At 58.7% G+C, this 23,226-nt stretch overlaps 1 protein-coding gene and 1 non-coding gene across 4 annotated transcripts in view; both read left to right on the top strand.

Annotated features, from left to right (window-relative positions):
• CRTC1 (CREB regulated transcription coactivator 1) overlaps positions 1 to 23,226 on the top strand; it is an 80,882-nt gene that overhangs the window by 45,796 nt on the left and 11,860 nt on the right. For 2 of the 3 annotated variants that reach the window (XM_052643103.1, XM_052643102.1), the window contains exons 2-9: positions 5,941 to 6,057; positions 8,767 to 8,904; positions 9,977 to 10,038; positions 11,865 to 11,959; positions 13,897 to 13,982; positions 17,260 to 17,300; positions 17,775 to 17,995; positions 22,438 to 22,571. In XM_052643103.1, coding sequence (XP_052499063.1) covers positions 5,941 to 6,057; positions 8,767 to 8,904; positions 9,977 to 10,038; positions 11,865 to 11,959; positions 13,897 to 13,982; positions 17,260 to 17,300; positions 17,775 to 17,995; positions 22,438 to 22,571 — 894 coding nt within the window. Of the gene's footprint in view, positions 1 to 5,940; positions 6,058 to 7,208; positions 7,257 to 8,766; positions 8,905 to 9,976; positions 10,039 to 11,864; positions 11,960 to 13,896; positions 13,983 to 17,259; positions 17,301 to 17,774; positions 17,996 to 22,437; positions 22,572 to 23,226 lie in introns of all 3 variants that reach the window. The other variant, XM_052643101.1, reaches the window with a different exon arrangement.
• LOC128051798 (U6 spliceosomal RNA) lies at positions 14,341 to 14,442 on the top strand. The gene has a single exon (XR_008199736.1). It is a non-coding gene; the product is annotated as a U6 spliceosomal RNA (small nuclear RNA).

Raw genomic sequence — 23,226 nt, 5'->3', positions numbered from 1 at the left:
GGTTGATGCTTCTGACTTGAAGCTTCCAGACAAGGTGGTGTGCTCTGGTCTGTGATGTGACGTCGCCTCTGTGATGCTCTGCGATCCCAGCCACCCGCTGGTCCGCAAGGTTATCCAGGACTCAGGTTCCAGGAGTGGAGTCCCTGCCCTGCTTGCCCACTTGTGAGCCGGGTGGCCCTAGGCCGTTCCTTTGCCTGCTCAGCCTCAGTTTTCCCATCTGGGAACCCCCTCAAAGGCCCTGTCTTAGATTACGTTGTGTCCCCTTGAAAGATATGTCCGCATGCTCACCCCGTAGCCTGGGAACGTGGCCTTCCTTGGCAAGAGCACTTTCGCAGATGTAATTAAGGGTCCCAAGATGAGACGATTCTGAAATAGGATGGGCTCCGAATCTAATGACAGGTATTATTCTGAGAGAAAGGAGAGGGTGTGGGACACAGCCACAGAGGGGAAGGCTGTGTGGAGACGGAGGCAGAGCTCGGAGCCGTGAGCCAAGGATACCTGGAGCCCCCTCAGGCCGAGAGAGGCCGGGGGTGGATCCTCCGTCCACCGCTCTGGAAGGAATCAACTCTGCCCACACCTTGATCTTGGATTTCACCTCTGGACTTGTGAGGGAGTGAATTCCTGTTGTTCTAAGCCACCCACTTGATGGGAATTTGTTCCAGTCAGCCCGGGATACTTAAGACAGGGCATTTGTGATGCTTAAATATGCTGAAGGGCTCTGTGCCCCATGGTGGGGGGGTGCTCTGGGGTGCCGTCTGCAGCACGTGGGGTGGGGAGATGCTGGCCAGAGGGTGGCTAAGCTCAGTGCTGTGCTTCTGGTTGTCTGTTGTGGCCCCATCGGCCCCATCTCTGACCCTAGGGTGTGGCCCCACGGGGTTGGCTGGTTGGTTCACACCTGAGAGCAGGAAGGTTTGAGAGGCATGAACTGGACTGTTCTGGAAAGATCTGGGGCTGCAGAATGCTGGTGGGAGGCAAGGCCAGATATATGGCAGCACTGCCTGGGGCCCCGGTGTGGCCACATGCAGGGTCAGCACCAGACACATTGTGACTGGCAGGCCGGGAATCTCGGGGGCCCACCTCCTGGTGGGGGCAGGATGGGGACGGTAGACAGGGTCTCAGGTCAGGCATTTGTTTGTTTTGTTTTAATATTGAATTTATTTGGCTGCACTGGGTCTTAGTGGTGGCACACAAGGTCTTTTATTTTTAGTATGTATTTAGTCTTGGTTCCACTGGGTCTTCGTTGCTGTGAGCAGCCTTTCTCTAGTTGCACTGAATGGGGGCTACTCTTCGCTGTGCTGCGCGAGCTTCCCATTGCTGTGGCTTCACTAGTTGCAGCCCACAGATTCAGTAGTTGTGCGTGGGCTAAGTTGCTCCACGACACGTGGGATCTTCCCGGACCGGGGATCGAACCCGTGTCCCCTGCACTGGCAGGCGGGTTCCAGATGGGGTCCAGATGCGGATCCCCTGATCAGGGCTCTCACCCACCCCCTTGCCTTGGATGCAGAGAGTCTCAGCCACTGCAGCAGTAGGGAAGTCGAGGGCCAGGCACTGTGGAGCGCGCAGGTGTGGCTAGACACACCAAGGGGCGTGTCGGAAGAGTCTGGGTCAGTGGAGCTCTTATTGTTGTGATTTTTTCCCTTTTAACTCAGTGGAGGAAGAGGGTAGCTTTAGAGGAGGCTGGCTGGGCAATTCGGGACCTCCCTCTACCCTCTTCGCAGTTTTTCTGTGAACCTGAACCTTTGATAATGAAAACGGAGGTTAAGAGCAACAACAGGGAGAATTCCCCGGCAATCCAGTGGTTAGAACTCTGCGCTTCGAATGCAGGCTTAGACAGGCAGTCCCTCTTTGGGGAACTAAGACCCCACATGCCTTACAACAACAGCAACAACAAGGCCAGAGGCCCATGTGAAGGTGACTTGGGGGGCCTGCTCCTTGAGTGGGGTGTCAGGGAGGCCCCTCCAGGGCGGATGTGGAGGTGGAGCTGTCACAGGCGGCTCCCTGGGGTGGGGGAGCACAACTCGGGGTGCTTTGGGATTGGACATCTGGAGGGAGTGAGGAGTGGGGAGATCAGAGGGCAGGGAGGCCCCTGTGAGTGAGTGAGAGGGCACCTGCCCGCCCTCCGCACCTGGAGTGAGGCCTGCGCTCACAGCGGGGGAGCCTGGTCTTGGGCCCCAGGCTGTCTGACCCTTGGGCCAGAAGCTAAGGGGAGCCTGAGAGGCGCCGCTCCTCCATGCCAGCAGGTCTTGTCCAGGCGTCACCACCCTGCTGTGCTGCCTTCCGCCAAAACCCACGAGAGCGGGGCAAGGGGAGGGGCAGGCCCAAGCCTCCCCAGGGCAGCAGGGGCTGTCCTGAAGGGTCCTCGTGTGGCCTCCGAGTGGAGCGGTCGCCTGGTTCGTGGACATCTGCTCCCGAGCACGGGAGCCGTGATGCTCGTTCAGTTATTCATTTTGGTACTCACTCACGGGTTCTTGTGCTCCTTTGTTCCACCAGCAGGTGCTGCTGAGTGTTAGACCCTGGCTTGGATGCTGGGTTTATGGTGAGGCTGAGGGTAGGGTAGGAAGTACTTTCGAGAACCTCTCTCTGGGCAGAGGGATGCAGGAAGGACTGTGGTTTGACAGGGGAAGAGGCCTGAGCTCTGTGTCCAGCAGTTGGTCAGACCCTGCCCGGTAGCATCACTCTCCTGGCCTCCTTGGGCACCCTTGGAGGCATCAGGCCCACGGGTGGAGCCTAGGCTGGCACCTCCTCACCCCAGTGTCTGCCTACTCCTGGGGTTTCCTGGCCAGGCATGGGACAGCAGTCAGCCCCTGCGAAAGTTAAGGGGCCCTTAAGACCGCCTTCACGTCTGACACCAGCTGCAGAGACTGAGGGTTCCCAATACTATACTAGCGCTTCCCTGGGGGCCCAGATGGTAAAGAGCCTGCCTGCCATGCGGGAGACCTGGGTTCCATCCCTGGGTCAGGAAGATCTCCTGGAGAAGGAAATGGCAACATTTCCTTGCCATTTCTGGAACACCCCAGTCCAGTGTTCTTGCCTGGAGAATTCCATAGACAGAAGAGTCTGGCGGGCTGCAGGCCTTGGAGTCACAGAGTCAGACATGACTGAGAAACTGAAAAAAAAAAAAAAAAAAAAGAACACTACACACAGCTCACCGGTTCACTGGAAGGACTCAGAAGTCACCGAAGACCTTCATACTCACGGTCATGGTCTGTTTCTTAGTTCTATCTATGCATTTGTTTTTATTTACAGCTGCACTGGGTCTGTTGCTGTGCGCGGGCTTTCTTTAGTTGCAGCAGGCGGGGGCCCTTTCTAGTTGCGGCGCCTGGCCTTTCTGAGGGGGTGGCTTCTCTTATCAGAGATCATGAGCTCTAGAGCACAGCGCACGGGCTTACTTGCCCGGTGCCATGTGGGATCTTCCCGGACCAGGGATCCAACCCGTGTCCTCTGCTCTGGCAGGTGGATTCTGTAACTACCGGACTGCCAGGGACACCCTCGGTCATGGTCTGCTTCAGTGAAAGGGTGCAGGTCACAGTTGGAATGGCGCAGTGGCCAGGGGACTTCCGAACCCAGCTGGAGATTCCCTTCCCCTGGAGCCACGTGGACAGCACTTGCTTCTCCCAGCAGCAGTGTGTCGTGGAACGCTGGGGGCCGGCAGCCACGGATCTCCCCATGCCTTGGTGTCCAGGGTTTCACTGGGGTTCACCATACAGATGCAGCCCCAGCAGAGGAAGAGCCGAGAACCTCAGTGGCCTGAGCCCCCCACGCTTGCCCGCACTGTTAGCAGAGATACCCAGTGTGGCCCGGGGCCCCAGGCAAACAAACACACTTTTATGTGGCAGGACTTTCACTTCCCAGGAGCTGGGAGCAAAGGTCAAACAGCCCTGGGCCAGGTTAACTCTAAAGTGAAAGTGTTAGTCTTTCCAACTCTTTGTGACCCTGTGGACTGTAGCCCACCAGGCTCCTCTGTCCGTGGGATTCTCCAGGCAAGAATACTGAAGTGGGTTGCCATTTCCTTTTCCAGGGGCTCTTCCCAGCTCAGGTCCGACCCAGGGATCAAACCCAGGTCTCCTGCACTGCAGGCAGGTTCTTTACCAACTGAGCCACCTGGGGAGGCCTGCCTGTGGCGCTCCACGTACAACCAAGAATGAGTACGGGGGTTCCCCAGAGGAAGAGAGGGGCCCCACACCAGGCCCACTCCAGAGGCCGTACCACAAAGCCTGACATTCCCACAACAAAGTGGATGGGGTTTGGGGGCCCCTGTGGAAAGGAGAGGCTCTGGCCGAGATGGCCAGGAGGGCCAGCATTATCGCAGACACACAGCCGTGAGCAGCGCATTCCCCTTCTGGGCTCCCTCGGCCCAGAAGGTATGATGTGAGCACTTCCTGTATCACATACCTGGTGTTTACGCACACACACACTCAGTCTGGACAGCCCACTCTATGGGAGGGGAAACTGAGGCCCAGGAGGGGGCTGTAGCCTCCAGGGCCAGGTGGTACTTGAGAGGTGGGGATAAATGTGGGTTCCTGCTCTGTGGCTCAGACACTAGAAGGGCCTGGGGGGCGGGTCTCAGGTCCAAGGACACCCGAGCCCACCCTGCTTGGCCTCGCCTGGCCCCTCCTGACCAGGGGCTGGCCTGTGTCATCCTGCGTGACCCAGGGCCCTGGGGAGGAGGGACCCGGGGTGTTCGTGGCGAACATCTCCAGCTTTGGGAGCCAGGGTCTGGGTCCACAGATGCCTGAGAGCCACCCGTGAGGCATGGAGCAGGGTCAGGCTCCCTCCCGGCCCTGCCGCCCTTCACAGGAAACAGCTGTTTACCTGGGTGAGGTGCTCAGCCGGGCTAGCGGCCAGTTCCTGAGCTCCGCTTCCCCCTCCGGTGTCCAAGGCCCCCCAGGAAGCTGGGGCTGGCGTGGGAGAGTGGGGCGGCGTGGGCGGCCAGCGAGCGGCGCACTGCCAGGAGCTGTTTGTGAGGGAACGTGAGCTGCTCTTGTTGTGTACACACTGTCGACCCTAGCAACCATCCTGGCCGGCCGGGGCGGACGCCCACCCCTCCCCTGGTGCCCAGCAGCCGCCCCTCTGTCACAGTACTGCATCCCAGGGCAGATTGATGGGCCTCGGGGACCTGCCCGAAGGCCACCGGTGGTGTCACCCGGGTCAGGAGCCTCTGCTATTCCTGGCAAAGTGGAATGGATGCTCTGGCGAGGGAAGGCCAGGTCCCAGCCCTGCTCGGAGGCAGCTGTGACCGGTCAGGGAGCCCCGGGCTCTTGATTCTGAGTCCTGGCCCAGGGAGACAAATCCACATGTGAGTGAATGGCGGAGGACCGTGCAGGGATGTGGCCAGCCTGGATGAAGGTTCTCTAGTGGGTGAGACGGGTGGGACAGGCAGAGGGGGCCTGGGGGCTTGGGCCGGACTCCTTAGGACTCAGGCAGGATCTGGCAGGCCAGCTCATGCTGTACTTTGAGAAGCCAGCGCTGCACTTCAGAGCCGGCCCCTCTGATTCAGACCAGTGGAAAGACAATTTCTCCCGTGTCCGGGTGTAAATTCGCAGCCTCTGGCCCGCGCCCCAGGAACACAGCCTTTGGCGTGATAAGAAATGGCTCCCCCGGGTGGGTGAGGGGCCTCCTGCTCAGGCTTCCAGGCTCCAGGTCCACTGGATGCTCTTGCTTATTCACCAGGTGTCCGAAGCAGCCAGCGAGGCTCCCTCAAGCTCACAGAGGCAGCACCCTCCCGGATGGGGGGCGAGCTTCCCTGCCTGGGGTGGGCCGCCTGGGTCCCCTTGGGTCTGATTCTGCTGGTTCACGGCTCCTTTGAGAGTCTGAGTCGCGGGAGTCCACATCCTCTGCGCCTGGTGTCACGCACAGAGCCCTTGGGAATGGCGCTCTGCAGTGTGCTCCGGAGGTGTCTTCTCCCTCCCCCCACTATAGCTGTCAGCTTCTCTGTTGCAGCTCCAGCTCCAGAAATCCCAGTACCTGCAGCTGGGCCCGAGCCGTGGCCAGTACTACGGCGGGTCCCTGCCTAACGTGAACCAGATTGGGAGCAGCACCGTGGATCTGCCCTTCCAGGTGAGCCCCCTCCCCTCCCCCACGCCACCTCCCCCCTGGGGTGTGCTGCAGGCTAGGCCCCACCCTGTCCACTACGCGAGAAAGTGCCAGCCTGTGAACGTCGGGGATCCCCAGGCAATTGCTGCCACCTGTCCCCCTGATGCAAATCCCCCCCCCCCGCCCACTCCTTCCCCTGGGATGGCCTGGCCAGGCCTCTCCTGGATCCCCCCTGCCCGTCCCCAGTCAGCAGACCCCGCAGCAAGGCCAAGGTCTGGCGGTGAGCATTTCGGCAGCCGCTACACCTGTTGGCCGGCTGTGCGGCAGCGGGAACCGCTCAGGGCCTCTGGGGCTTGGCTCCGTCCCGCTTCACTAATCCGCACGCCCAGCAGTTCTCAGAAGGACGCCCCGCGGCCTGACCCCACTTGTCTGCAAACGTTTCTTGGCAGAGACGCACACAGCGCGGCTCCCGCAGGCCGCGTAGCTGCCGCGCACATCCTTATCGTAAATAAGAAGAGATAAGGCCCACCGCCTGCCTCTCCCCCAGGGCCCGGTCCCTCTACCCTGATCTGCAGTGGAAGTGGGGGCATGGTGGGCCCAGGAGCCGGGCCGAGAGCTGCCTGCCCCCCAACCCCCCAGCATGGTGTCTGGGCTTTGCAGCGACAGGTCCACTGAGCGGCCACACACCTGCCCCGTGGCTGGGACAGAGCCCCAGAAACAGCCACGTCCGTGTGCGTGCTGACAGGCCAGGCGGAGCTGGGTCGGCCCCGCAGGGAGCTCAGTCCCGTTCGTTCCCCAGCTGTGCTCCTCCCGCACCGCTGTGGGGATGTGACGGGGCCCCGGATCCCACGGGCTGGCTCGGGGTCCAGCTGGCTCAGCTCTCAGTCCCCAGGGCCTCCTCTGATGGCCTCCGCGTCAGAGCACGTGCACCAGGCAGTCTTGCTCATCTTGGCCAGGGCCCCCGCTTGGTGGGTTTTCTCCCCTCCTCCCTGCTCGCCCCTTCCTCTGTTTCCCCCATCCCTTCCTTCCTCAAGGAGTGTGTCTCTCTGGGCACCCCAAGCTTGGTCTGGGGCTACCGTAGGGCCCCCGAGGGCCAAGGGGGGCCTTTTGGGTTTCCCGCTGGGGGACCAGGCGAGGCAGGAGTGTCTCAAAGTCTCGGTTCTTTGCATTTTCAGCCCAGCGGATTTCTGGGGGAGGCTCTGGCAGCGGCTCCAGTCTCTCTGGTAAATGAGCCCCTGGGCTGAGGTCTCGGCATCCCCGGCACGTGCGCGGGCGCTAGGTACTCCTGTGCGGCCGCCCTTGTGGCCCCGTGGGAGGTGTCCCCTCTGCCAGTGGAAGCAATCTGCCTTGCACCCCCTGGTCTGGGGAAGTGCGTGTGGGCGCGTCCAGAGACCCCTGCCCTGGGGATCCAAGCATGCGCGCCGACGCTGCATGGGTTCGTTCCTGTGGCACACACACACACGTGTGCGCAGGTCCTAGACTTGGCCTGGCGAGCGGGGCTGTGGCTGGTCTGAGCTGCTCTCTGCCTCTGGCTCTGCTTCAGCTGCCTCAGTTTCCCCTCTGGGCTTCCAGGCATCTCTGGGAGGAGATGAACGGCCTGTGCCCTCTGGTTCCCATGCCTGGAAGGTGAGGTCGCTGCCGTCTCCCGGGCCTGCAGCCTTTTGGAAGCAGAAACACATAAAGACCCAAGCTGGCAGGGTCCAAGAAAGACGGGTCCCCAGGCGCCAGGGAGAGCAGTCAGCCCCGAGTGCTAGCTGAGGTGTTCGGACAGGTGGGGCAGAGCGATGAGGCCGCCAGGAGCAGGCTTCCCAAGGAAATTGCTTTTCGCCTGGCTGCGCAGAGAAGAGAGAAAGGGCCCAAGGGCCAGATGGCTGGGTAGGGGGCCGGTAGCTGCATCCAGAGCTAGTCTACGGCTGCCAGTCTTGCCCCCGTCAGATGGTGTGGGGGCCCCGTGGCGCCAAGGCAGGCGGAGAGCAGGCTCCTGGGGCCCTCCGGGGTGGGAGCAGGGCCTGACCGGGGGCCTCATGCCAGCCCCAGGTTCTGGAAGGGAGCCCCGTCCAGCCAAGCTGTGGTCCCGGGCTCCGGAAAGCGCGCCTGCACTTGGCTCCCAGTGGAGCTGGGACAAGGCCGTGGGGGAGGGTGCGCGGGGGTCGAGCCTCAATCAAGACCAGCCCCAGGCTCGCCGAGGAGCCTCCAGGGAGCCAGAACTTGGCCAGGTGGGCCCCTGACGTCCTGGGCTGGAAGCCCTGGGGCTGTCTCTTGGCAGGCCCCTCCAGGGATGACGTAGGTGGGGAGAGGAGGTCGGCCAGGCCCGGAGAGAGAGGGCGGAGGCCCGTCTGCACCTGGCGAGGCTGGAGGGGGGCCCTCTGCACCCTGGCACCCCAGCCGGCACCGGGCCCCGAGCTTGCGCTGCTCTGCCTGGCCCGTGCATGCCGGCCGCACTGCACGCCTGCCGCCCCGGAGCCTGGGACCCCCGGCTCGCCGCCGCCCCCCCCCACAATGCTCGGAGGCTGGGGGCAGGGGCCCCAGAGGAATGGAGGCCCATCTGGAATAGCCAAGGGTATCTCCAGAGGCGGGCGGGCGGGGGGGGGTGCTGTTGGGGGGACCTTGAGGTCAGATTCTGGGGGGTCAGATCTCGGATCACAGCGGATAACCGTGGTGTGGGTTCCTCTCTTTTCTTGTTCCCTCTCTTCCTCTCCTCCCTCCCTGCATCGGTCCCCTCCCCACCCCCAGACACCGTTCCAGTCCTCGGGCCTGGACACCAGCCGAACTACCCGGCACCATGGGCTAGTGGACAGAGTGTACCGGGAGCGTGGCCGGCTGGGCTCCCCGCATCGCCGACCCCTGTCAGTGGACAAACACGGAAGGCAGATATCCTTTCCCAGAGGATGTGGCCAGCGGGGGTGGGGTGGGGGTGGAGATGGAGGCGGGGACCGCTTTCAGCCGACAGCGCGGCCTGCTACCCACACCATGATGGAATCAGGGCTGGTCCAGTCTTCCAGGGCTACTGGGCAGCACCAGGAAGGGCGTACAATCACATGGCAACCCCAGAAGACTTCCTGGAGGAGGCAGTGCAAGCTGAGGCGACTTTAGCCAGGCGGGGGGTTAGGGGAGCACAGTGAAAACGGAAGAGACCCCTGGAGCATACAGCCTGGGTTGCGTTGGGAGGGTGCACTCAGACGCCTGCCTGGGCAGGGGGCCCAGGAAAGCTGTGAGCCGGGCATCCACACGTCAGGGCCATGGTGGTGAACCCTCCGGGGGCCACACGGAGGGCAGCCCAGCCAAGGCAGGGGGGTTGAGGGGGATCTGAGCCTGAGCCGCACCCAGACAGATCAGAGGGAGGCTATCAGAAGACACAAAATTTGCCTTTGCACCTTGGCCAAGCAGAGAAGACGGTCAAGAATCCCCCCATCCAACCCCCCACCGACTTGGCTGCCCCTTGGTGCTTTGCCAGCCAGCCTCCCCCGCCCCCAGCGTCCGAGTGGCTGATCCTGGGAAGCCCAGCTCTTGAGCACAGAGAAGGCTGTTCTTTCCTGCCTCTTGTTTCCACAGGCTGGGGGAGCCTGAGCAGCTGGGCCCCAGACTGAGCGCTCGGGGCCCCGGGAGCCACCCTGTCAGCCCAGAATTAAGAGTCAAGGCCGGGGTCAGCTGAGCTAGACTCCCTGCAGTCCCCCACCCCCATGGGCCCCTGTTTCACGGCTGAGGCCTCTCTTGGAAGGGGCGCAGCCCGCACGTGCGCTTGCAGGGGGTGAGTGCTGAGTGCTAGGTGGACGGGGCTGCACCCTGGGGGCTGCTCGCAGCCAGGCAGGAAAGGCCCCCCGCCCCGAGGCCCCAGCTGTTCGCAGCTTCCCAGCAGCCTGGCTTCTCGGGCTGGCCCATGCAGGGTTCCTGGGGCTCAGGGAGGGCCTGAGCCAGCAGCACCATCCCCTTAACTCACACGCACGTGGACAGCTGCCCATATGGCACCGTGTACCTCTCGCCACCTGCGGACACCAGCTGGAGAAGGTCAGTGACCCAGAACCAACCCCCAGCCCTCTCATTGGAAACAAAGCAATACTTCCATCGTGGTTGTGCTTGGAAAACCAAGATGTAGTCCCTTAAAAATGGCAAAACTCTAGAAATCAGCTCTATCCCTGTAACAATGAGGTCACAGTTTTGGGGTCTTCCAGGGATTTTTTTTTTTTCCTTTCTCTGATTCATGACTTTCTTTTTCTTTTCTTTTTTTTACCAAAGTTGGGATTGTATGGAATATTCAGTGTTGTCACTTGCTTTATTTCATTTAATGTGCCATTATGATTGTTTCCCACATTCCCAAAAAGCCATAGAAAATGTGACTGGAACAGTATTATATATTACTAGAAAATCAGGGAAATAAATACATGTAGAAGATTAAAAAAACCCATAATGTCATCATCTAGGAAGATATAGCAACAGCAATATAGCTAATATAAATACCCACAGTAACACAGTTGATATTTGCACACCAGTGCTGATGTACTCGGTGCTTCCCAGGTGGCGCTAGTGATGACCAGCCTGCTAGTGCAGGGGACGCAAGAGACACAGGCTTGATCCCTGGGTCAGGAAGATCCCCCGGAGGAGGGCACGCCATCCCACTCCACCATTCTTGCTTGGAGAATCCCCACGGACAGGGGAGCCTAGCGGGATACAGTCCATGGGGTCGCAAAGAGTCAGACAGGACTGAAGCTACTTAGCACGCACACATGGGCACACACATGAATATGCTGTAATGACACAGGCGTGTATACTTAAAAGTGGTTAAAAAGGCAAACTTTAGTACGTATACACACAAAAATATACGTAGGTGATTTCAGGAAACAAAGATCAAAAGTAAGCAAGCTGTTAAAAAAAAAACTCACAAAATATATGTAATTGAGTAACACAGTTAAATGCCCACCATTTATGACCATGTAGTCATAGCCTAGGTCCTATTTCAGCCATCACATACATTAACACATTATTGACCAGGGGATTTCTGCAGAGACGAATGCCTGTGGCGTTGATAACGTCTCCAGTCAATAACGTGTCAACTGATGTAGGACACACAGAGCTCTATAGAGTTGGGGCTGTCATTCTCCCCATTTTTAGGCATAAGAGCACAGAGAGGTCAGAACACTTGCTCAGGGACACACAGCTGGTGGGGGGGGGGCCAGGATCCCCCAGCTCCTCATTGCTCATCCAGCCCCAGGGTCAGAGGCAGCACCGCCCTTTGTCGTCTGCTCTTGGCCCTAAGCCAGGCTTCCTCCACGTCACTCTCAGCATCTGGGACATTCCTGTTGGGTGCACATGGTTCTTACTCTCACCGCCACGGTGGCGGTGCAGCTGGTCCTGCCCTTTGTGTGTCGGCCCAGCTTCCCAAGGCTGCCTCTGGTTTCTTAGGCAGCCTCCCTCCAGGCATCTGCAGCTCAAGGCGTATTGTGTCATTGGGGCAGAGACTGGAGGCCCTCCTGGGTGCTGGGCAGCATTGGGTTGGTTGGCGCAAGACCTTCCTTGGCTTATCTGTCACTGGTGGGGCCTCCGTGATGGCCGCTGTGGGACTGGCAGGCCTGCTCTCTTCAGGGTTTCAGCATGAAGGCACCACGCTTTGCCTGAAGCTGAGATGCCCATCCGAGGGGCAGGGACGGGCAGGGGCTTTGCAGGCGAAAACCATGGTCACTGTTGTGGTTCTTCAGGGTTTTGCTCAGGTCGCAGCTCACAAAAATGTCCCACACCTGTCACCCTCTTCTGTCGTGTGGGTCCCAGGTGGAGTGGAGCCAAGATTCTCCCTTTGTCCCCTTTGGGCCTGAGTCTCACTGTTTCTCTCCTCTCTCTAGGACCAATTCTGACTCCGCCCTGCACCAGAGCACAATAACGCCCACCCAGCCAGAGCCCTTTACGGGTGGGTCCCAGGATGCGCACCAGAAAAGAGGTATCGGCAGAGCCCACGGGCACCTTTCCTAGGGTCAGGCAAGTCCAGTAGGTGGCCACTATGCCCTCAGAGGTCACGGACTTAAGAAGGAAGACTCAGCCAATGCTGTATAACATGAGTTCAGAGAAACTTACAGAGATGGCGCTGCTTGAGCTGGATTTTGAGGGATGCGTAGGGGTCTTCTGGGCAGAGAAAACAGTCCTGATGAACTCACACTGGCTTCTGTTGATGGACTCAGGGTAAGACCTCACAATCTAGGGGTCCTTGCAGATTCTTTCAAATGTTGGGAGCAGCAAGCCCAAGCAGAAGGGGCTTTTATCAGCTCATGACCAACAGCTGGGGCTAGATGGTCATCTTCAGGTGCCGTTCAATCCCTGGCTTCGCGCTGGATCGTTTCCTGGCTCTGATGCTCAGAACCCGCTTGGTCCCTAAGGTCCGTCCTGAAGTACTGAGTGGAGGAGAGGCTGGTGTGCACTCTGGTCATGCACACACCTCTAGCTGGGGCAGATCTGTACCCAGGCCCTGGTCCTTCCTTGGAGCCAGGTGTGGAGGCAGTGTCCTTGGGGCCTTCCAGGAAGGTCCACGGCATCTTAAAAGCTGAGGCAGTGACACCCAGAGAGGGCAGCGTGATGCTGCGAGGCCAGCCCTCGAAACCCATGTGGGCCTGACCTGCTCCAGGACCCTGAAACCGGAGAATGAATCATGTACGCTGATGTCCAGACGCTTCCCACCTTTTTGGTAGCATTTCACTGTGTGAGTATGTGAACATACCGGGGAGATTTTGCTGATAGGAGGAGGATGGACACCAGAACTTCACCCTTCGGCTGGCAGGCACCCTGCTCATATGAGCTTTCCAGCTCATTGGGCACCAGCAGTGAGATCGCGGAAGGGAATGTCTCCATAATAAAGCAAGGGTTCCAGACTCCTGGGTGGATGAGAGTGCGCCTGTCACGCCCTCCTGCTCCTGATGCTGGAGGGAGCTTAGAGAGCACGGTCTACCCTGAGGGAGGTCCCCACAGAGGCTTGGGCTTTTGGCATGGACAAGTGGACTTTACCCTCCCAGGGACTCTTTGTGACCCCTGGCAACTCCGAGTCCTGTTGGCCTTGAGGTCAGGGGTGGGAAACACATCACCCCTCCCGTTCCTCTAGGAGGGGCCCAGGCAGAAACAGAGTGTAGGATTAGCCTGGTTGACCTCCCATGCCCTCGTCGAGGTTTTGAGAAGGAGGAATTAACCCATCTGGCTAGGTTCCTAATCCCGCTATTCCAGGTGAAAAGCAGCCTTCAACAGGCATAAAGAAATTGGATCTCATAAAGTGTTTGCTCTCACCTTACCTGAAAGGGTTAAGGAGAGGAGCCTCAGGTGCAGCTGGTCCCAGGGCCTTGAGTGATGCCGTCTGGCTCCTTTCTCTGCTCCTTTCCCCGGGACCGGTTAGCACTGCAGGTCATTCACGGGGCCATAGCTGCCATGGGTGCGTGGGCTTCAGCCTCTGTTGAGCTCCGTGGCTCGGTGCCAGGACCCCCCGAGGGGCCCAGCCTCTGGGTGCTGACAGCCCAGAGGAGGAGACCGGTGTCCACAGGGCTGCAGGTGGGGCACATGGGGCAAGACAGCCACTCCTGGGAGACACGCTCGGCGGTCCTCTGCGGCTCGAGGCCTCGGAAGCCTGAGTGGACCCTGTGAGGGGCAGCAGGCACACACACCCTGAGCTCCAGAGCTTTCAGTTTCATTTCTTTTTAAAACACAGGTCCTCTGATTTTTTTTTTTTTTAACTTTTAAAAAATGAAGCTCTGTTGTTCTTTAGTACAATCCCCAGAAGTTACTGTTGGGGGCAGTTAGTCATGTCACAGTTGGGGCTCTGTGTGTCGGGAACCACCTGGTACCACTGCGAGGCTGCAAAGATCCCTTTTCTGCTTCTCCTCCAACCCCGCCCCACCCCAGTCTTGCTGTTAACAGTCCCGGGTATGGAGGAGACCACATCAGAGACAGACAAGAATCTTTCCAAGCAAGGATGGGACACCAAGAAGGTAAGAGCCTAAACGCTTTTGAAAGTGGCTTCCCTTCCTGACCTTTTAAGAATTCCTTTTTAGAAGCACAACCCAAGTGAAGATGGTGAAATAGTATGTTGGGGGAACATCTCCTTTCCTGAAATGTGAGCCTCATTCTTTTTTGTTTTGGTTTGGTTTTTTTGCTTCCCAGCATGCAAGATCTTAGTTCCCCAACCAAGGATTGAACCCAGGCCCTTGGCAGTGAGAGCACAAAGTCCTAAGCACTGGACTGCCAGGGAATTCCCCAAACCTCATTTAGCTTTAACCTGTTAGGCCTTGAATACTAACAGAAGGCCTGTTAACACTGGGAAAAACCATGTAGGGAATTAAAATCCATGTTCACTTTGATAGCGTGTATTAAATTGGAACAATGCAGAGAAGATTAACATGGCTTCTATTCAGGGATGACAGGCAGATTCATGAAGCATTCTCTGTTTTTACATGTACTGATGAACGTTAACTATTGACTTATTATGGTGATCAGTGCAGTATATACAAATATAGAATCATTACATTGTACACCTAAAACTAATATAATATATGCCAATTATATCTCAATTAAAAAAGAAATTGAAGCCAGGGAGGTTAGGTGATGTGCGCAAGCTTGTGAAGATACTTAGGGTTTAGAACCTACACTACATAATTCTTAGCCTGTGGTCATTCTACTAACCCATGGTATTGGATAACTATCATCATTTATCGTCCTCTTTAAACATAAACTTCTGTTTATTTGCATAATAATTGGAGCTTTTATTGCAGTACAGAGTCTGCTTGGAATTCCCAGTTGGATTGAGATTTCTGTATTATTTCTAGGTCCAGAAACAAATTTCTCAGTTTCAGCCTACAAAAAGATCTGGTGATAAGATAGAATCTGTGCCATGAATAGATTTCAAAGAATTTGAATAGAACAAAAATGCATTTAACACTAAGGCGATTTTGAATGTGAAAAAAAAAAAAATTGACACCTATTGCTGGTCAAGTTGCAGTAAAAGGGGCAGCAACTCAGATCGCTCATTCCCTTCAGGAACTCAGAGGGGGATGATGGGGATGATGAAGCAGACAGCGCTGTGCTCATGAAGGCATGTGTTCAGAGCCTCTGAAATCAACTGAAAACAGCCTGAATGTCTGCCAGTGGGGGAGCTGTAAGGAAATTGTCCTCAGGCCCTTGTGTGGAAAGCTCTGTGTGTGTGAGTTGGGATCTAAAGGCATGAGAGACTTGTGAGAAAACTGGCGTGCAGAAAGAGGAGGATAAAGCTGTTTAGAAAGGCACAAGACACACAGAGACGCCCACAGATCCCTGGATGTGCTGGACCAGGCCCTGGGGAGACGCACGCGCGGGTGTGGCCAGCTCTCTTGACCCGGTCCGCATGTTCCAGTTTTGCCTGAGGAACACATGATTTTCTTACTCGGTAAAAACCTTTGAAACTCTAACAACCCAAAGGAAAAAGTAACTGAAACGTCTAGTTGCAGAGAGGTGCGTCAGTAAGGAGAGCGGGGTCCCTGCACCTGCCCAAATGTGCTGCTGCTGTGAAGCCAGCGAAGATGGCAAGTGTCTCAACTGGGGAGGGAAGGAGCCCAGCAGCATGGGAGTGAGAGGAGGGTGTTGCGCCCAGCATCTGGGGGCACTCTTTTTAACTGCCGTGGAACCAGACGATGCATCTGTGACGATGTCAGCAAAGGAATTCCTGTGGATTCGTTGGGGGTGGGACGGGGGGTGATGGGTGAATTCTTCGTACTGTTTAGAAATCCATTAGGATCCCATAACATCCGTGGAATGCGTTTGAAAAGACTCTTTAGAAAAAGTCATTGTCAAAGCACTTTGCAAAAAAATAATCTGGTAATGAAGCGAGTGTTTACTCACGGAATTAAGGAGCCTATGGCCAAGTAGAAACCCGTTCCTCCGGCATTCCCTGCAGGGGCTAGACACCGGGTGGTCACATGCCACCCCTCCGGTGCCCCAATCACTGCCAGTTGGGCCTTCCCTCCTCCCCACCCCCCAGCTCACTGGCTGTGCGCATGGAAGGCAGGCCTAGCCCTCTGCCGGTGTGTCCACGTTCTTGTCTGATAATCCTTAAAGAATACCGGGAGTGTGTGCCCGAGGGCCTGAGAGGCAGAGACGAATAGGGGACATGACTCAGCCGAGCCCTCTGCTGGCATGCGAGGTTCTGCCCAGTCATGTCCACTGCCAACGGAAGAGAGTTCCTTCTTTGTCCTTGGACGAGAGTCTAGGGACCCTGCCTGGAGCCTTTGGTTCTTGGATAGTGTCCTGGGTTCACAGAAGAGGAAGAGGAAGCAGAGCTTCTCCGGGACCCTCTCCCCGGGGCTGGTCTGCAGGGCAGCCACAGTGTCCGTCCCCAGGCAGCGTGGGCCAGGGAGCACACCAGCAGCAGGGTCCCCTTGGGAATCACAGCTCAGGCCCCCATGCCATTGGAAGGCAGGTCAGCAGGGGGCGTGGTCAGCATCTTCCGTGTTATTTGTGGCATCCGGTTTGAGCCTCCTGAGGCTTCTCCCTGTGATGTCCTTCCTTGCCATGGACAGAGGGACTCTGAGCAGCGGGAGCCTCTGCCACCAGAGCCCCTCCTGCCTTGATTCAGAAGTGACATAAGGTGTTAGCCTCCAGGCACCTGGGTGGGTTTTCAGTGGTCCTGCCCCCCCGCTGGCTGCCAACACCCATGGTACTGCCCCAGGGGATTCGGATGTGAAGAGTGGGCAGGATTCCTTTGCTTCCCCAGTGCCTGCTCTGACGGGACCACACCACCCCGGTCCATGCCCATTTTACCAGGTAGAGTGAAGCAGGAAGGGGGCTGTAGGAAAGCCATCTCCACACAGTTCTTGGTTTGCCCCTGGGTATGTCTGGGGCAGCCCCTCCTCCTGTCCTTTGGGGCCATATACTCTTTATCTGAGACTAAACTTTCTTCTTTTTTTAAATTAATCTGTTGAATTTTGGCTGCGCTGGGTCTTTGTCGCTGCATGCAGGCTTCTCACGGCAATAGCTTCTCTTGTTGCGCGGCACAGGCTCCAGGGCTCATGGGCTTAGTTGCCGCATGGCATGTAGGATCTGAATTTCCAGGCCAGGGTTCGAACCTGTGTTCCCTGCATTGCCGCTGGATTGTTAGCCACCAGACCACTAGGGAAGTCCCAGTAAACTCAATTCTTGTGGAGTACTTCTTAGCCCTTGTAGGGAGGTCAGCCATACTGTGAGGGGGCGCAGTGCATGTGAGGAAGCCGGCTCAGGCTCTGCTGTCTTCTCTTTCAGACGGGGCCCAGGCCCAAGTCCTGCGAGGTTCCTGGAATCAAGTAAGTCTCAGCAGGGCCCACCCTGTGTGCCCAAGGCCACCAAGGGCTGCTTGGACAACCCCAGGTCTTCCCATCCCCTCATGAGGCCATACCTCCTGATAAGAAGGGCTCTGTGCTGCTGGCAGCCACCCAGCAAGCCCCAAGCTGGGGGACAACCCTGCCCCTGCCTGCCTCAGATGACAGAGCCCCTTCCCTAGCCCCAGCACCCTTGCACTTCAGACACACCCCTTTCTGGTCAGTGGGAAGCCCTTCCCCCCAGTCCCGAGCCACCAGCCTCTTCCTCAGTTTCCACTGGAGGTGCTGGTAGCTGTTTCTCCAGCAGAGCAGCACCTCATTGTGGGGTGTCATTTTGCACCTGCTGATTTTTTTTTTCGTAACCAGCCTTCTCCTGCCCCCACCACAGCTTCTGGGGGAGAACAGGCCAGCTGCCGTCCTGAGAGCTCACCTCCCCTCTGTCTGGCCTTTCCCCCCCAGCATCTTTCCATCCGCCGACCAGGAAAACACTACAGCCCTGATCCCCGCCACCCACAACACGGGGGGCTCCCTGCCTGACCTGACCAACATCCACTTCCCCTCCCCCCTCCCGACCCCGCTGGACCCCGAGGAGCCCACCTTCCCCGCGCTGAGCAGCTCCAGCAGCACCGGCAACCTGGCAGCCAACCTGACGCACCTGGGGATCGGTGCTGCCGGCCAGGGTAAGCTGGCCGGGCGGCGGGCGCCCCTGCCCGACCGGGCTGCCCCTCCAGTGAGGATGGCGCGCGCGCGGATGTGTGTGTGAGTGAGGGCTGAGCCAGCTCATGGGGGTCGAGGGCAGAGTCCACCGTGGGGATTTGGGGCTGCCAGGCCAACCCAAGGGGAAGGGCATCAGGGCAGAGGCCCGGGGTGGGGAAGGCACATGCCCCCAGGGATTGGACCACGGTTCTTAGGGCGTATTGGGGGCTTCAGGGAGTTGGAGTGGGCCAGGCTTTCCCCATGTGCCCCCCTCATCGAGGGACAGGCCTGATTCGTTCTTCGCCCTGCCCCGACCGCCTCCCTCCCCCTTCTCACCTCCCTCCCCGCTCCCCGTGCCCCGCTGTGACTGCCAGCTTAGGGCACTCCAGCCCGGCCACCTCTCCACACTGCGCAGCCATCCATCCCTGAGGATATTTCACGGTCCCAGTGTCCCAGAAACCCCCAGTGCCACCCTGGCCCTGTCTCTCCTGAGGACTTCCAGTGGCACTGTCCCCCTGTGACTTAGGACCCCAGACTCCCCTCTGTGGCCCCCACGTGCTGGGTCCCCCACCCCTCCCCCACCCAGAATGGCCATCAGCTCATGACTCTCTTTTGGTCAGGCCCTTGCACAGGTCTCCAGTTTCCTCCTAGAGAAAGCTTCAGGCCCCTGGGAGCCCCCTAATCCTGCTCCCCACCCCGACTCCTCTCCAGCCAGTGAGCTTACACAGGGCACCCTGGCACATGCTGCCCCTCCCTCCCAGACCCCCCTCCTCCAGCTCCTCCCCCCATCCCCTGCTCAGACACCCGCTCTCCCTTCTGCAGGCTTCCTGACCCCCTGCCCATGACCTGCCCCTTCTCACAGCGAGTGGCTTTTCTGCACTCACCCAGCTGCTGTCAAGTCACTGCTTTGCTCTCATCATCCCCTGGGCTGGGCCTTGATCTCACACGTCCTTGCTGTGACCCCTGTACCCATGCTGACTGTGGGGGTGTGGGTTTGCATACAGGGAGAAGGGGCAGTCCCCCAGCAGCCTGGTGGCGGGACAGGCAAGAGGGGCCATGGGGACTCACACGTGTCCCCACGTGTGTTGGGACTCAGTGGTTGATAAGCACCACCTCATCATGCCCTCCTTCAGCCCCAGAGCCACAGCCTGGGCCCCACGCTCACCTGGTCCACAGACCCATTGCACCTCCACCCCGCGCTCCCCCCTGCTGGGCGGTGCCACACAGGATTTTCTGAGAATCACACACTCAGATTCACATTGGCCGCAATTCCTCTGGGGAAGCCGACTGTAAAGAATGGGCGGCAGCCCCTGGGCCAGGGCGGGGCCCCGTGGGCAGCTGTGCAGAGAGGTTTCGGGGTGAAGTGGGCCAGCCTTGCAACCAGGTGGAGTTGGGAATGAAGGAGAGCAAGGAACCTGGAGTCATTACTGGGTTTGATGCGGACAGGGCTGGGGGCAGGTGAGAGTTGTTGAGGGCGGTACACGCTCCCTAGGTGTTCAAGCGAAAAGCTGGCTCAGCCATCAGGCAGAAGACACTTGCCCTGGCCATGCCCCTGTCCCCCTCTTCCAGGGAAGGCCCGGAACACAAAACAAGTAGTTTCAGGGGACCCCAAGATCCTGGGCCCTCCAAGAGACCAGTGGGTGGGCAGTGCCCACATGCCTGTGCGAGGCGAGAAATTGGAGGTCGCCTCTGGGGCTGCTAGGGAGGGCCCCCCATGCCGGGACACTGTTTCCTGGCCCCTGTTTTTCTCCTCATGCCTTGCAGCAGCCTCCAGAGCACCACCCCCTCTGCCCGAGGGTCCTTGGCAGCCCTGCCCCCACTCGCAGCCCCAGAGCTCGCCTAGGAGCCACGCACTTCCAGCCGGAGCCGAGTCTAAACAAGCACAGGAAAACACAACACATGTGAAAACCACAGATGCAGGACTGAGTGCAGACCCCGAGCGGGGCCCACACCCCAGCCTGCCTGGCTCGGCGCATCGGCCCAGTAATGTCTGACATGTGTTCGGTTGTTTGCGAACCTGCCACTCCACGGCAGCTTGCCTGGCCAAGGCCTCGTTTTCCGGCGCGTTTTACATCAAGCAGAGCCACCACCCGGCCCCTGGCACACGTGGAGCCCGCCCCCTCCCCCTGCCTGTCCGGCCCACCCTGCAGTCAGGACAGGGAGGAAGAAGAAGGCCCCTCTCTCTCCTTCCACGTTTGCTAAAGTCGTTTCCCGGGCGTGGGAGGTGGGCAGGCTGGGGTCCTCCCTCGCAGCACACCTCTGGGGCCAGCCAGCCCCGCACAGAGGGCTTGCATGCCTCCAAGCCAGGCTCCCGCCACCTAGCCTGCCCTCCCCTGGCAGCTCTCCCTGCCCACGCTTGGCCTCCCTGCCAGCTGGCCCCACTTCTTTTCCCAAAGGTGATCCAGGTTGTCTGAAGGAATTCGGCAGCAAGGCTCCCCTAGGCCCAGCCGGTGTCTCGGGGGTGGTGCCTGCCCTCCTGTGAGGCCCGGAGCTCACTGCAGTCAGGCAGAGGATTAAAAACCTCCCTTGTGTTCAGCACAGACATTAGAGGCGGGCAGCCTAACCGCCCAGTGTGTTTTGGCTGGCTTCCGACTGTGTGTGTGATGCTTTGAATGGACATTCAAACATGCATGTAAAGACCTGGATTTCGGGCCTCACTGGAAGAATCAGGCCCAGTGTGGTGGGCCAAGGTCCTGCACCTCAGAGGGACTCAGGCTCTCTGGTTGGCGGCAGGCCTCTGCTGGCCCTGTCATCCCTCCAGCCTACTCACCCCTGGCATCTGCCTCTCGTGCGTATCAGTTCCCGACATCTGCTCCTGCTGAGGGCAGCAAGCGTCCCTTGGCCTGCTGGACGAGTGGAGTGCTGGATGCTTGGAGAAGACAAGGGGGCAGCACAGGGTCCTGACTCCAGGGCGCCCTCAGCGGGCGTCTTCCAGACGCCACCCGCCTGGGCCTTTGTGCACGGCTCCCTTGACCTTGCTGTGTTGGCAGCAGCCTGATTCTGGGCCCAGGGTCTGTGTGGAAACTGGCCCCCGGGGGCTTTGCTGCAGTGTCAGCCCCTGCCGCCCACCTCGGTGTCCAGTTGAGTGGAGCCGCCAGGGCATCTGAGAGGGAAGTGCAGGCATGACTGGACTCGCCCTGCACTGATGACACGGCCCCAGCGAACAGCTGCCTTGGGCTGGAGGGAAGGCTGCCTGTCATCTCCCTTCCGGAGTGTGTGCGGGCTGTACCCTCATCCACCCTTGAACCTGCCACCTCATCGGCTGGAATAAAGTTGATCTGGTGCCCTCCACGGGCTGGGCCCAGCTCCCCTGGTGAGTCAGGCAACTTCACCTGGCCTTGACTGCAAGCCAGACTGTCTTCCAAGCCTGCTCAGCGCCTCACTGGGGCCTCACGGTGAACTGGAAGGGACAAGGAAACTGAGTCTGGGGGCATCAGGCCAGGCCCCCAGGGCACCCCTCCTGCTCCCAGCGTCAGGGGGCCTGTGCTTTCCTGGCCCTGTACCCCAAGACCAGCCAGCAGGCCCCAGCTGCTGCCACACTGAACCTGACCTCGCTTGGCTCCTTCCCAGCAGACACATCCAGGGATCAGCTTGCTGGGGGAGGGCGCCAGAGTGGGGGAAGGAAGGGGCGACCTGGAGCGCTCCAGTGGGAAACAAGATAAAAGTAACTGAGTTATTCTAGTGAGGTCACTGTAGTGGGGTTGGTGCTGCAGTGTGGCAAGTGCGTGGGAGGCGGGGAAGAAGGTTGTGGATGTGCCCTCTGCGGGGAGAGGCCAAGAGGAGAGCTATCCGAAGGAGCAGTCCTGGGGAGGGTTGAGGATGAGGAGAACGATGAGGTTCAGGAAGAAAATGCAGCATCAGGCAAGACCGGCTTGGTTTTGGAGCTAATCAAACGCAAGCTATTTTAGGCAAAAAGAAAAGGGAGGGGATTCATTGTCTCCTGAAACCAGGAAGTGCCAGCATGGCTGCCTCTGGGGCTCAGGTGCTATTTCTGCCCCTCAGCTCCCTTGTGGTTACCCCTCACACAACTCAACCTCCCTTCCTGGAATTTCATCAAAAGCCCCTGGGCAGGATCTCATTTGGCCCGCCTGGTCATGTGTCCATCCAGGAGCCAATCATGTGGTAGCCCAGAGCGGGGGAAGTGCTGATTGGCTGGGCCTATGGGACACGCCCCTCCTGGGGGGATGGCAGGATCACTGGGGAGCGTGCTGGCCAGCACTGGAGGTGGGAGCCGTTGCCGCGCTGGGGGAGCCTCAGGTCAGGGCATCAGGGCCTCAGAGGGGGCACCCCGGGTTTGGCGATCAGGATGTGCTTGCTGGTACCTGTCTGAATGAATGGGCTGTCCTCAGCAGTGACCCTTCGTGTGTGAGTGCCTCCTGCCCGCATCCCAGTGGCTGGCGTCACACCCACCCTCCCTCCCTTTCAGGGCTGAGCACGCCTGGCTCCTCACCGCAGCACCGGCCGGCCGGGGTCAGCCCACTGTCGCTGAGCACAGAGGCGAGGCGGCAGCAGGCCCAGCAGGTGTCGCCCACCCTGTCCCCGTTGTCACCCATTACTCAGGTGCGAGGGCTCAGTGGGGCAGGGGAGGTGGGGCCCGACTGTGCCTCTCTGGGAGGCCTAATGCTCCTCTCAGGGAGCAGAATTCTAAAAATCTTCCTTTTTTTTTTTTTTTTTTGCTCTTTTGTGGTCTAATTTTCGAAGACATGGGGAATGCAGAAATCAAGTGGCCTGGAGTCCCCTGGGTTCATCTCGGCTGATAGATTGTGCCTGTGTGACTGGCCACTCTTTAGTATGGTAGTCTCTTTAGGAGCTCGTTGGTATGTCCCAACTCTCAAAATGTTATATTTAGAGAGTCTTTTTTTTCTTTACCAGGTTTCCTTCACCTGCTTCTTGGGTAGATTGTGTCTAGGAATTGGTCCGTTTCATCAAGGTTGTCCCCCATGCCGGCACGTCGCTGTTCATAGGCAGTGTCTGTGGGTTAAGTCACCCATTCCTGTCCGACTCTTTGCAACCCCATGGACTGCAGCCCACCAGGCTCCTCTGTCTGTGGGATTCTTCAATGAAAAATACTAGAGTGGGGTGCCATTTCCCTTCCTGACCCAGGGATTGAACCCTTATCTCTTGAGTCTCCTGCAGTGGCAGGCGGATTCTTTACTTACTAGCACCACTTGGGAAGCCCGTTGGTAGGCAGTGAAAGTCGCTCAGTCGTGTCTGA

This window comes from Budorcas taxicolor, chromosome 7 (assembly GCF_023091745.1).
Source record: "Budorcas taxicolor isolate Tak-1 chromosome 7, Takin1.1, whole genome shotgun sequence".
NCBI classification, from domain to species: Eukaryota; Metazoa; Chordata; class Mammalia; order Artiodactyla; family Bovidae; genus Budorcas; species Budorcas taxicolor.
The sequence above is the reverse complement of the archived record's forward strand: the minus strand, read 5'-3'. Positions and strand labels throughout refer to the sequence as shown.